Source organism: Carlito syrichta, unplaced genomic scaffold, assembly GCF_000164805.1.
Source record: "Carlito syrichta isolate Samal-C Ts95f unplaced genomic scaffold, Tarsius_syrichta-2.0.1 Scaffold302570, whole genome shotgun sequence".
Classification (NCBI taxonomy): Eukaryota; Metazoa; Chordata; class Mammalia; order Primates; family Tarsiidae; genus Carlito; species Carlito syrichta.
The window spans coordinates 458953-472848 of record NW_007246666.1 but is presented as its reverse complement, the minus strand read 5'-3'; the positions used below and the strand labels follow the sequence as shown (position 1 = coordinate 472848).

Genomic DNA, 13896 nt, shown 5'->3' with positions numbered 1-13896 from the left:
CGGCCACCGCAGCCTTGACCTGCTGGGCTCTGGCCATTTTCCCGCCTCAGCCTTCCAAGTAGCCAGAACTACAGGCGTGTACTACCACACCCGGCTAGTTTTTGATTTATTGTAGAGACGAGGTCTTGCAAAGTTCCCTGGGTGGGTCTCGAACCCGCAGGCTCAGGCAATCCACTCGCCTCGGCCTCTCAAAGTGCTGGGATTACAGGCTGAACCACCGAGCCCTGCCTTATTTTTCTTTTTTAAGAGAATCCTCAACTTTTGGTCAAACAGAGTTAAGATATCTTGTTTGTTTTCTTAGAAGTTCTGTGAAGACAGGGGCAGATACCATTTTCATCTTAAATGGGCAAATAAAGTGAAAAAGTGCATAAGTAATTTATCTAAACTTGTCTAGTCAATAATACATTCGGGGTTAAATTCTAGCTTACTTCAGTGTCTATTCTACTAGTTGCTGCACTTTAGTTAAATAATTAAAATGGAGCTGGTACGGTAACTCACACCTGTAATCCCAGCACTTTGGGAAGTGGAGGCAAGAGGATTACCTGAGCTCAGGGGTTCAAGAACAGTCTGAGCAACATGTCAAGACCTTGTCTCTACAATAAATCAAAAATTAGCCAAGCATGGCGACGCATGCCTGTGGTTCCAACTACTTGGAAGGCTGAGGTGGAAGGATCAACAGGTCGAGGCTACGGTAGCCGTGAGTGTGCCATTGTATGCCAGCCTGGGTAACAGAGTAAGACTCAAAAAAAATAAAAAATAAAATAAAATGGTATTTAATGATGCTTTTATTCACTTTTGTTGTTCAATGCAGAACATACAAACATCTTTGTTGGAAACACCTGAAACTGGTTTTCAGAAATTTGATTCTAGAGGAACTTCTTCAAAAAATATATCTCAAAATTTCTCATCAGCCAATCATGGCAAGTCCATACATGACAGAGACTATCTGTGGACATCCACCAAAAGTACTTTATCTACACCGTTACCAAAGGTCGGTATCTAAAATTTCCAAAATAGTAGTAATTTTTTATTTTTTTAACAAAGTAGTTTCTGGTATCATGGTATTTCTGGTGTCATACTCACATATAAAACTAGTTTTTTGAAGGTTTCCATTTTTTGTGGCATCAGCATGAAATGGTTTTATTTTTTTCTATCCTTTTCCACAACTTAATGGAATCTCGGGAAGATTTCATAACTTGCTAGTCATTTACCTATGCATAAGTCCCAGATACAGGAAATCTAGTTCTGACTTGACGTTTTATAGTATCCCCCCAGTTACTTCCCTTTGCCTGTTTACCCCGCATCGTCTTGCTGCTGGAATTCCTTACTTAGCTAGTGGTCATCTTGGAGCAGATGCCACTAACAAGGTAGCTTAATTTTAATTATCTTCCACATGTCAACTTAATGCATGGGGTTTTTATACAACTTTGCCATGCTTAAATGGCAGCGTGGAATGTTCTACTTCTGACCCCTCTCTCTCCTCTGCCATGTATCTCTCTCTAGTTTCCTTTTCCTCTGCTCAGCTAGATACAAAGACAAACAGACAATTTTACAGCCTAGGTTCATGTCTAAAAGGGAATGAGATACCAGTCTTCCCTTCCTGAAAGCACTCCTAGTCTTCTTTATAAAGGCACTCTTAGAATTCTTACCTCACTTGTCTTGGGAGTTGAAGGGAAAACTATCCATCCCAATAAGCTGAAATGTTATGCCTTTCCTTGCCAGTTTTCTTAAAATAACTGGGAATAAGAGAGTTGTTTGTTGATTATAGGGCCTATTCTACTACTTTTCTAATGAGTCCCAGAGAAGGATCTGGCCTCCATCATAGGACTTTCTTTAGAAAAGTGCTAAGAGTCACTAGCACTTTTCTCCCCAGCTTTACGTCCCAGTTGACAATTCCATTACAAGAGAAGAGTCCCACTCAACTCTTGAGAAATGTATATATATACACACATTTGGCATATATATATATGTGTGTGTGTGTCTATATGGTGCTAAAAAATGTATACACATTTTAAGAGAGGAAATAACTATTAAAATTTTAATAACCAATAACATGAATACAGTCATGTTTGACTTCTGCAATTACAAGATGTGCTCATAGTGGTTACCCTCAATGTACAGACACTTCTGATTATGGTGAACATCTCTTGACATCCTTTAAAATGTGAATACACATGATATTATCCATCTTGTGAAAGTTATGAAAATTAGTGAACTATATAGCTTAGAAAGGATTTTATTTAAGATTATTTTGTTGTATTTACTACTATATTGTTCAAGATATGAAATGATATCTATTAAAGAGTGACCTTATTCAAAACCTTTAATTGAAAGACATAAGAAAAACGCACAGATCTTAAGTATTCAACTTGAATTTTCACAGACCAAACATAATGTTATAATTGGCTCCCTGAGTAAAACACAAAATATTACTGTCCCCTTTCCAGCCACTGGTTCCTCCATTAAGGCCAATTACTGTCTCAACTTCTTATATTAGATGTACCCGTTTTTGCATTTTCTATAAATGTATTCATACAATATGTATTCTTTTTGTCTGAACTTCTTTTATTTAATACTATGTTTATGGAACCTATCCATATTACTGCTTGAAGTTGTAGACTTTTTTTTTGTATAGTATTCCATTGTGTGACTGTACCACAGTTTATCGGTCAATTGTATTGTTAATGGGCATTTGGGTAATTTTCATTTGGGTAACTTTATGTCCAAGGAATCCAGTCCAGGGTACCAAACTGCATTTCATTGTCATATCTCCCTATTCTTGATCTTAGTTTTTAAGGGAGGCATTCTCAGCTTTAAATTTCCCACCGATTTTGCTGCATCTTACAAGTTTTGGTATGTTGTGTTTTTGTTTTCATACACTTCATAGTACTTTCTAATTTCCTTGTGATTTATTCTTTGAGCCTTTGTTATTTTAGAAGTGTGTCGTATTCATATATTTGTGAATTTCCTAAATATCCATTTGGTTGGTTTATAGTACTGTTAAAGTATTCTGTTTCCTTGTTTGTCTTCTGTCTAGATGTTCTAACTCATTACTGAAAATGGGGTATTGAAGTTTCCAACTATTATTGTTGAACTATCTTTTTTTCCTAGCTTTTGGCTCATGTATTTTGGGGCTCTGCTGTTAGCAGTATCTGTGTTTATAACTGCTATATTTTTTTGGTGGATTGACCTTTTTACCCTTATAAAATGTCCATCTTTACCTAAATTTTTGTTTTAAGGTCTATTTTGTCTGATATTTTTATAGTTACTTGTGGTCTTTTGTGCTGTTTGCATGGTATATCTTTTTTTACACTTACTTTCAACCCGTTTATGTCATCGAATCTAAAATGTACCTTTTATGGACAGCATATAGTTGGATCATGCATTTTTTTCATCATTCCGCCAATCTCTGCCTTTTGATTGTAGTGTTTGTTTATATTTAATGTAATTACTGTGACATGGTAGAATTTACTTCTACCATTTTGTTATTTGTTTTCTATAAATCTTATGTCTTTTTGTTTCTGTGTCTTTCCATTCATGCACTCTTTAAAGGAGACATTTTCTAGTGTGACATTTTAATCAGTTTGTCTTTTACTATATTTTAGGGTTATTTTCTTAGTGGTTTCCTTGATGATTGTGATTAACACCTTAACTTAAAATAATCTAGTTTGAATTACTACTACTATAATTTCAATAGTAAACAAAAAATTTCCTCCAATGTAGCTTCCTTCCATCTCCCTCTTTTGTGCTATTGTTCTCATACAAACCACATATGTTATAAGTCTGAAGCAGTATTATGTTTATTGCTTTATACGTTTGAGTTTTAAATCAGATGGGAAGAGAAAAAAGATAAAAACAAAAATAGATTTATATTATCTTCTATAGCTGTTTATGGAGTTACCTTTACCAGTGCTCTTTATTTTTTCATATGGTTTTAAGTCTAGCAGCTATCTTTTCATTTTGTACTGAAGGATTCCATTTAATATTTTTTGTGGGGAAAATCTACTAGTATCAAATTTTCTCAGTTTTTGTTTGTCTAGGAATGTCTCAATTTCTCCTTAATTTTGAAGGATAGTTTTCCTGAATATATAATTTTTTTGGTGTTTATTTCTTTTCCTTTTTTTCTGTAAAACACTTCAAAAGGTTTATTCTGAGACAAATGTGAGTGACCTGAGAATGTGTGGCCAAGATGGTTGAATTACAGCTTGGCTTTATACATTTTTAGGGAGACAGAAGCTACTGGCAAAACTTAAATCAGTGCCTGTGAAGTTCACATTGGTTGGCCCTAGGAAGGAGGGGGCATCTCTAAGCAGGGACTTGCAGGTCATAGGTAGAGTCAAAGAATTTCTGATTGATAATGGATTGAAAGAGTTAAGCTGTGTCTAAAAAGTTTTGATATTGGTAAAAGAAATGCTGATTTAAGATAAGGGAAATGGAATAAGCCAAGATTCTTGATTTGTAGACGAAGCCTCTAAATAGTAGGCTTCAGAATAAATAGGTGGTATATTAAAAGGGGCCCAAAGTCGAGGATATACCTCAGAAGGAGATTCTATGCAGATGCAAATTTCCCCAAGGCAGCTTTAACTTTGCAGGGTCACAAAATATGTTTTATTTTCTTCTTTATCTGTTATATGATGCTATGCCAGAGTTAGGTTGGAAAATAAGTCACATTATATAGGGATAATAAAACTTGTCTGGTGAGACTTTGTGGGACATGATCTCCAGGGCACTTATTTAGGAATTTAGCAAGAGAGGAAAAAAAAAAGGTCAGCGTTTAGTCCTACATATTCTATTTTTCGGTGTCTGAGGGGTCTTGAGATTTTCATTATTACAGATGATCCACATTGAATAGCAATAAAGTTAACTGAGGATTGAATGAGTCAATCAGTATAAAACACTTCACAGAGTGCTTGGTAACTAGCTAGTTCTATGTAAATGTTAGTGTTATTTTTATATTGTCAAATTGCCCTGTGTAAAGGTTGAACTAATTTACGTTCCTAACAGAAGGGTGAAAGGGCTTGGTTTTCCTAAATTCTTACAAATTCTTTTAATTTTACCTTTTGTTTTTCTGAAGGGCCTGTTTTGTTATTGTTGTTTTGCGAGTTCTATTGGATTTCTCACGCTTTTAAAATTTTGGTTGATTTCTGTATTGGGGGTATTAATCCTTTTTAATATGAATAACAAATACTTTTTCCCATAGTTTCTTATTTGACTTTTGTTGTTTACTTTTTTTTGAGTGGGGAGTGCAGTGTGGTGGGATCACTACTTTTTTTTGAGTAGGAGTATAGTGGTGGGATCACAGCTCACTACAGCCTTGACCTCCTGGGCTCAGGTGATCCTTTCATCTCAGCCTCCCAAGTAGCTGGGACTATAGGCACATGCCACCATTCCCGACTAATTTTTTTTTCTTTTCTTTCTTTTTTTTATTTTATTTTAGAAATGAGGTCTCACTATGTTGCCTAGGCTGGTCTCGAACTCCTAGGCTTAAGCAGTCCTCCTGCCTTGGCCTCCCCAAATGCTGGGATTACTGGCATGAGCCACCCCATGTCTGGCCAGTGGCAAAAAAAAAGAAAAAGAAAAAACCCAAGAAACTAAAAGAGGACAGCAAAGGCAGAAATCCTAAAGGAAAAGATGGACTAAATTAACTATATAAAACTTTAAACATCTATATAGCTAAGGTAAACATCAGCTGAATGTGATACCAAAAAACTTTTTTTTTTTTTGGTCTAGACTTCAATGGTGGGAAAGCCTTTCCTGTTTTAGGTTAGTTCTAACATCAGATTGCTCTGAGGTGTCATTTTTCTGGGGTATGGTTTTTCCAGTCAATGAAATACACAGCACTAGGATATTTTAAAATGTATATGTGAAGGAACTACATTTATTACAAAATGTATTAAAATTGAATGTTGTCTAACTTCTTCTCAACCCAGAAAACACTTTTATTTTACTTTCTTATATTTTCTGCTTTGATTTTTATCTATTCATGGAAAGTTTTTTTTTTTTTACCATTTTAGATAATTTATTATTAAGATGAACATCTATAATTAAAGTGAAGCTTCAGCTTCTAGGTCACCCTCACTCCCCTAGTGTGTTTGTCACATGCCCCTCCCTCTCCTTCCTCTCTCCCTCCCCTAACAGTGCCCAGTGACTGCAGACCCCATCCTTGTGCTATTGTAACCAGTGTTCAGGGCCCACTTATGAGTGAGAACATACAGTATTCAGTTCTTTATTTCTGTGATAGTTCATTTAGTATGATGGTCTCCGACTGCATCCAAGTTGCTGTGAAGGCCATGATTTTGTTCTTTAACAATCATTGGGGGAAAGAAATCATATTTATCTAATGATGCTGTGAAAACTGGCTAACCACATCCAGAAGAATGAAACTGAACCCTTACCTATTTATTACCATATACAAAAAATCAACTCAAAATAGATCAAGGACCTAAATGCAAAACTGCAAACTATAAGAGTCCTAGGAGAAAATGTAGGAAACACCCTTCTTGACATTGGAGTAGGCATGACCTAGTCCCCAAAAATGAATGCCACAAAGCTAAGATAGACAGGTGGGAACTCATCAAATGAAAAGCTTTTGCACAGCAGAGGAAACTATCAAGAGAGTGGGGGAAACAACCTACAGAACAGGTAAAGTATTTGCAAATGATGCATCTGACAAAGGACTAACGTCAGGATCTACAAGTAACTCAAACAAAGTGAAAGGAAAAAAAAAAACTCATGAAAAAGTGGGCAAAGGACATGAGCAGTCACTTCTCAAAAGATGACATACAAGCTGCCACTAGACACATGAAAAAGTGCTCAGCCTCACTAATCGTCAGAGAATTGCAAATCAAAACTGCATGAGATACATACCACTAACTCGTGTAAGGATGGCTGGCATTAATAAGTCAAAAAACAACAGGTGCTGGAGCATCTGTGGAAAAAAGGGAACACTTCTACACTGTTGGTGGGAATGTAGACTAGTTCATCCTCTATGGAAAGCAGTGTGTCAATTTATAAAATATCTAAAAATTGATCTCCCACACAATCCAGCTATCCTTCTGGGAATATACCCAGAGGAACATAAAAAAGACACCTACACACACATGTTTATTGCCGCACTATTCACAATAGCAAAAACATGGAACCAACTCTACTGCCTATCAAAAGTGGAATAGATAAAGAAAATGTGGTACATTTACATTTTAATATTTTATTTTATTTTATTTTATTTTATTTTAGATTCAAGGGGTACACATGCAGGTTTGTTACATAGGTATATTGGTGATGATGAAGTTTGGGCTTCTGTTGAGCCCACCCTCCAAAAGATGAACATGGTACCTGATGGGTGATTTTTTCAGCCCTATCCTCTCTGGCTGCTCTCCCCCCTTTAGTAGTCCCCAGGGTCTGTTGTTCCCATCTTTCTGCCTGTATGTGTCCAGCATTTATAAGCGAGAACATGTGGTATTTTGTTTTCTGTTTCTGTGATTATTTGTTTAGAATGATGGCCTCCAGCTGCATCCATGTCACTGCAGAGGACATTATTTTGCTCTTTTTATGACTGCATAGTATTCCATGCTGTGTGTGTGTGTGTGTGTGTGTGTGTGTGTGTATGTATATGTATAGCACATATCAACTCAAAAATAGATCAAGGACCTAAGTGAAAAACTGCAAACTATAAGAATCCTAGGAGAAAATGTAGGAAACACCCTTCTGGACATTGGAGTAGGCATGACCTAGTCCCCAAAAATGAATGCCACAAAAGCTAAGATAGACAGGTGGGACCTCATCGAACTGAAAAGCTTTTGTACAGCAAAAGAAACTATCAAGAGAGTGGGGGAAACAACCCACATATACATATATACGTACACACACAGCATGGAATATGTATGTGTGTATATATATATATATAACATTTTCATCACGGAGTCCGTCATTGATGGATACCTAGGTTGGATCTGTGTTTTTGCTATTGTGAATTGTTCTGCAATAAACATAAAAGTGCAAGTGTTTTTTCATAGCACAATCTATGCTCCTTTGGGTATACACCCAGTAGTGGGATTACTAGGTGGAATGATAAGTGTATTTTTAGATTATTTTGAAAAATCACCAAACTTCTTTCTAAAGGGGCCGAACTAATTTACGCTCCCACCAACATTGTATGAGTGTTTTCTTTTCTCCACAATCTCACCAACACCAGTTTGTTTGTTTGTTTTTTCTGACTTTTTAGCCATAGCCATTCTGACTGGTGTGAGATGGTATCTCATTGTGGTTTTAATTTGCATTTCTCTGATGATTAGTGATGTTGAGCATTTTTTCATGTTTGTTGGCCACTTGTATATCTTCCTTTGAGAAGTGTCTGTTCGTGTCCTTTGCCCACTTTTTAATGGGATTATTTGTTTTTATCCTGTCAATTTGTTTGAGTTCCTTATAGATTCTGGATAGTAAGCCTTTATTGGAAGCATAGTTTGCAAATATTTACTCTCATTTCTTGAGTTGTCTCTTTAATTTGTTGATGGTTTCTTTTGCTGTGCAGAAATGTTTTAACTTGATAAGGTCTTACTTGTCAATTTTAGTTTAACTGTCTTTGCTTTTGAGATATTGGTCATGAATTCATTGCCTAGGCCGATGTCCAGGAGAGTGTTTTCTACTAAAATTTTTATAGTTGGAGTCTTACATTTAAGTATTTAATTTATTTAGAGTTAATTCTTGTATATGGTAGTATGTAGAGGTCCAACTTCATTCTTCTGCATATGGTTAGTCAGTTTTTCCAGCACATTTTATTAAATAGGATATCCTTTCACCAATGTTTGTTTTCATCAACTTTGTCAAAGGTGAGTTAGTTGTAGGTCAGTGGTTTTATTTCCAGGTTCTTTATTCTGTTTCATCAGTCTGTATGTCTAGTGTTGGACCAGTACCATACTGTTTTGATTATTGTAACTTTATAGAAAATTTGAAGTCGCTGTGTGATGCCTCCAGCTTTGTTCTTTTTGTTTCAGACACTTTGGCTACTCGTTCTCTTTTTTTGCTTCTATATGCATGTAAGTGTTGCCTTTTTTAGGTCTGTGAAAAATGATGCTTCTAGTTTGATAGGGATCACATTGAATTTGTAGGTTTCTGTGGCAGTATGGACATCTTAATGATGCTGAGTCTTCAAATGCATGAACATGGGGTGCTTTACCATCTGTTTGTGTCATCTTTGCTTATTTTCAGCAGTGTTTTGTAGTTTTCATAGAGATCTTTCACCTCTTTGGTTAGCTATATCATGAAGTGTTTTTTGTGGCTATTTTAAATGGTATTATATGTTTTTAATTTGGTTCTCAGCCTGTTTGTTGTTGGTATATAGAAATGGAACTGTTTTTGTTGTTGTTGTTGTTGTTTCGGTTTTTTTGAGTCAGAATCCCACTCTCTTGCCCAGGCTGGAGTGCAGTGGCATGCTCTCAGCCACCACAGCCTCGACCTGCTGGGCTCAGGCCTCAGCCTTCCGAGTAGCCAGAACTACAGGTGTGCGCTGCCACACTTGCCAGTTTTTGGATACATTGTAGAGACAAGGTCTTACCAAGTTTCCCAGGCTGGTCACGAACCCCTGGCTCAGGCAGGAACTGATTTTTGAGCACTGATTTTTTTTATCCCAAGACTACTGAAGTTGTTTATAAGCGCTAGTAGATTTTGGTGGACTCTTTTTGGGGTTTCTTGGTATATAATTGTATCATCTATGAAAAGAGATCATTTAACTTCCTCTTTTCTGTTTGGATACCTCTTATTTCTTTCTCTTGCCTGATTGTTCTGGCTAGGACTTCCACTATGTTAAATAGGAGTGGTGAGAGTAGGCATCCTTACCTTGTTCCTACTCTTAGGGGAATGCTTCCAGCTTTTGCCTGCAAAATATGATGTTGGCTGGAGGTTTGTCATAGATGCCTCTCATTATTTTGAGAAATGATCCATGGCTTGCTACTTGTCTGTTCAGTTTCAGTTTCTTCCTGTTTCAATCTTGGTAGGTTGTGTGTTTCTAGCAATTTTTTCATTTTCTCCTGATTTTCGAGCTTACATGCATATAAGTTTATAATATTTTCTGGTAATCTTGTATTTTTTCAAGATCACTTCTGACATTACCTTTTTCATGTGTGATTGTATTTATTTGGATTTATATTGGGCCTCCTCCCCATTAATCTGCCAGGGGTCAATCTTGTTTATCCTTTAAAAGAACCAGTTTTTCAACTTACTGATCCTTTGCATATATATATATTTTTTGGTCTCCATTTTATTTAGTTCTGTTCTGAATTTGGTTATGTGTTTTCTTCAGCTGGCTTGAGTTTCGTTCTTGTTTTTCCAGTTCCCTTTGATGCAGAATTAGGCTATTTATTTATGATCTCTCAATTTTGTTGATGTGGGCATACAATGTTATAAACTTTTCTCTCAACATCATTTTAGTGGCATTCCAGAGGTTTTGGTATGAAGTGTCTTTATTTTCATTTGTTTCTAAGAATCCTTTTATTTCTGTGTTGATTTCATTGTTTACCCAAAAATCGTTCAGGAGCAAATTGTTTAATTTCCATGTATTTGTATATCTGGGAGATTCCCCTTATTGTTGTTTTCTATTTTTATTCTGCTCTGGTCAGAGAAGATGGTTGATATGATTTTGACTTTTTGTAATTTATTCAAGCTTGATTTATGACTAAGTATGTGGTTAATCTTAGAGTGTGTTTCGTGTGCAGATGTGAAGAATGAATATTCTGTGGTTGTGGGGTTTGCAGAATGCATATTCTATGATTGTTGTATTCTGTAGATGTCTGTTAGATCTAATTAGTCAAGTGTTGAATTTTACATCCAGGATTTCTTTGTTCACTTTCTGCCTTGAAGATCAATCTAAAGCTGTTAGTGGAGTGTTGAAGTCCCCCCCTATTATTGTGTGGTCCCTCGTCTATGTCCTCTCTTAGACTAAGTAGCAGCTATTTTATAAATCTGAGTGCTCTTATGTTGGGTGCATATACATTAAAAATAGATATTCGTTTATGTTGAATTGAGCCATTTATCATTATAGCTTGCCCTCATTGTCCCCCCCCTTTTTTTTTTTACCTTTATTGGTTTAAATTCAGTTTTATCTGATCCTTATTCTTTTTGTTTTCATGGAAAAATCTCCATCCCTTTACCTTGTTTCTGTTGGTGTCTTTAGAAGTGAGATGAATGTCCTATAGACAGCAGAAGGATGAGTTGTATTTTTTTAATCCTATATGCCATTCGGTGCCTTTTAAGTGGTGCATTTAGACTGTTAACATTCGGGTTAGCTATTGATATATGAGTGTTTGTTCCTGCTATATTGTTGTTATGAAATTGCTTTTTGGTTGATTTGTCAGGTCTGTAACCTATGTGTTTACATGTCTTTTATGTTAGATAGTATCATTTTTTTCATTTCCATGTTTAGAACTCCCTTGAGTATCTCTTATAGGGCTGGTCATGAGCTGACAAATTTCCTTAGTGCTAGTTTGTCTGGGAAGGACTTCAATTCTCCTTCATTTATGAAGCTTAGTTTGATGGGGTAAAAAATTCTTCACTGGCTTGCCTTTCTTTATGAGTGCTAAAATTGGGCCTCCAGTCTCTTCCGGCTTATAATGCTTCCTCTGGGAACTGCTGCTATTCTGATGGATCTCTCTTGGTAAGTAGTCTATCCCTTCTCTCTGGTTACCTCTAGATTTTTTACTTTTATGTTGACCTTGGATAGTGTAATGATTATGTATGTTGGGGGTTGTCATCTCATATAGTATCTCACAAGAGTTCTCTGAATTTCTTGTATTTGTACAGCAACCTCTCTAACAAGATAGGAAAAGTTTTCCTGGATAGTATCTTGAAAAATTTGTTCCAGGTTGTTCTCATTTTTCCCTTGTCTCTCAGGAGTGCTGATCAAATGTACATCTGGTCTCTTTACATAATACCATACCTCTCGAAGGCTTTTGTTCATTTATTAAAATCATTATTTAAAAAAATTTTCTCTGAGTTAATTCAAAGTATCAATCTTCAAGCACTGAAATTCTTTCTTCTGCTTCATTGTGTCTGCTATTAAGGCTTGCAATTGTGTTTTGAAATTCCAGACACAAATTCTTCAGTTCTAGGAGTTCAGTTTGGTTCTTTCTTAGGATGGTCAAGTCAGCTTTCATTTTTAGGCTATTTTGGTGGCCTGTTTGATTTGGGTATCCACTATTTCTTTGATCTCATTGAGTCTTTTTTTTTTTTTAACATTTTTTATTTTAAAATTGTGGGGTATAGTTAAGGGTTAGGTATACAAATATGCTTCATTCAGGCACCCTTGTTGATAAGGGGTATCCTCCTGTCCCCAGACAGAGATTGACTACCATTAATCCCACCACCCTTACCCTCCCTGTGCCCCCCATAGAATCCCACCACTGTCGATCCTTTTCTTATATTATTACGATAGATGTTCAAGGTCCACTTATGAGTGAGAACATGTGATGCTCAGATCTTTGTTGCTGTGAAAGATCACTCAGTATTATAGGCTCTAGTTCCATCCAGGTTACTGCAAAATTCATGATTTTGTTCTTTTTTATACCTGCGTAGTATTCCATCATGTATATGTACCACCATTTTAAAATCCAGTCCTCTTTTGATGGACAGCATGGTTGATTCCAGGTTCTTGCTATTGTTCACAATGCTGCAATAAGCATACATGTGCAGGTATCTTTTTGATAGAGTGTTCTGAGTTCTTCAGGGTATATTCCCAGTAAGGGGATTGCAGGGTCATATGGGAGGTCAATATTTAGAGCTTTTAGGAATCGCCACACTGCTTTCCACAGAGGTTGCACTAGTTTACACTCCCACCAACAGTGTAGAAGTGTTCCCTTTTACCACATCCCCTCCAGTATCTGTTATTTTTTGAGTTATTGATAATGGCCTTTCTGACTGGAATTAGGTGGTATCTCAGTGTAGTTTTAATTTGCATCTCCTTGATGATTTGTGAGGTTGAACATTTCTTCATGTGTCTGTTGGCTGCTCATATGTCTTCTTTTATGAAGTGTCTGTTCATATCTTTTGCCCACTTTGTAATGGGGTTGTTTGTTTTTTTCTTTTCAGCACGTTTGAGTTCCTTGTAGATCCAAGATGTTAGGCCTTTCTCAGACATGGAGTTGGCAAATACTTTTTCCCAGTCTGTGGTCTGTCTCCCTGCTCTCTTGATGGTTTCTTTGACTTTGCAGAAGCTTGTCAGTTTAATGATGTCCCACTTGTCTATCTTATCTCTTATGGCCCGAGCGTTTCAGGTTTTGTTCAGGAATTGAATGCCAGTTCCAATTTCCATAGGGGTGTGTCCTGCATTTTCTAAGGTTTTTATGGTTTGAGGTTTTACATTTAGGTCTCTGATTCATTTAGAGTTAATTTTTGTGTATGGGGATAGATAGGGGTCTTGTTTAAGTCTTCTGCATGTGGTCAGCCACTTTTCCCAGCACCATTTACTGAATAGGTTCTCCTCTCCCCAGTGATAGGTGGTGGAGGCTTTGTCAAAGATGAGTTGGTTGAGAAATTGAGGTTTTGCTTCTGGAATCTCAATGCTATTCCATTGGTCTGTATGCCTGTTCCTGAACCAATACCAAGCTGTTTTGATTATTGTAGCTTTATAGTAAAGTTTGAAGTCTGGTAATGTGATATCACCTGCTTTGTTTTTTTTTTTTTTTTTCTAAGGATTATTCTGGCTATTCTTGGTCGTTTGTGTTTCCATATGAATTCCTGTATTTTTTCTAGCTCTGAGAAGAATGTTGCTGGTAATTTGATGGGTATTGAATTAAATCTGTAGGTTGCCGTAGGTAAGATGGACATCTTCACAATGTTGATTCTTCCAATCCAAGAGCATGGGATATTTTTCCACTTGTTTGTGTCATCTTTGATTTCTTTGAGCAG

The 13896-nt window shown here is 36.4% G+C and overlaps 1 protein-coding gene across 3 annotated transcripts in view; it reads left to right on the top strand.

Moving 5' to 3' along the window:
- Positions 1-13896, top strand: part of SYCP1 (synaptonemal complex protein 1) — a 175925-nt gene that overhangs the window by 138206 nt on the left and 23823 nt on the right. For all 3 annotated transcript variants that reach the window (XR_002481905.1, XM_008056892.1, XM_008056891.1), the window contains one exon: positions 812-991. Coding sequence is in view for 2 of the 3 variants with exons in the window: in XM_008056892.1 (XP_008055083.1) it covers positions 812-991 (180 nt within the window). In the remaining variant the exon portion in view is untranslated. The remainder of the gene's footprint in view (positions 1-811; positions 992-13896) is intronic.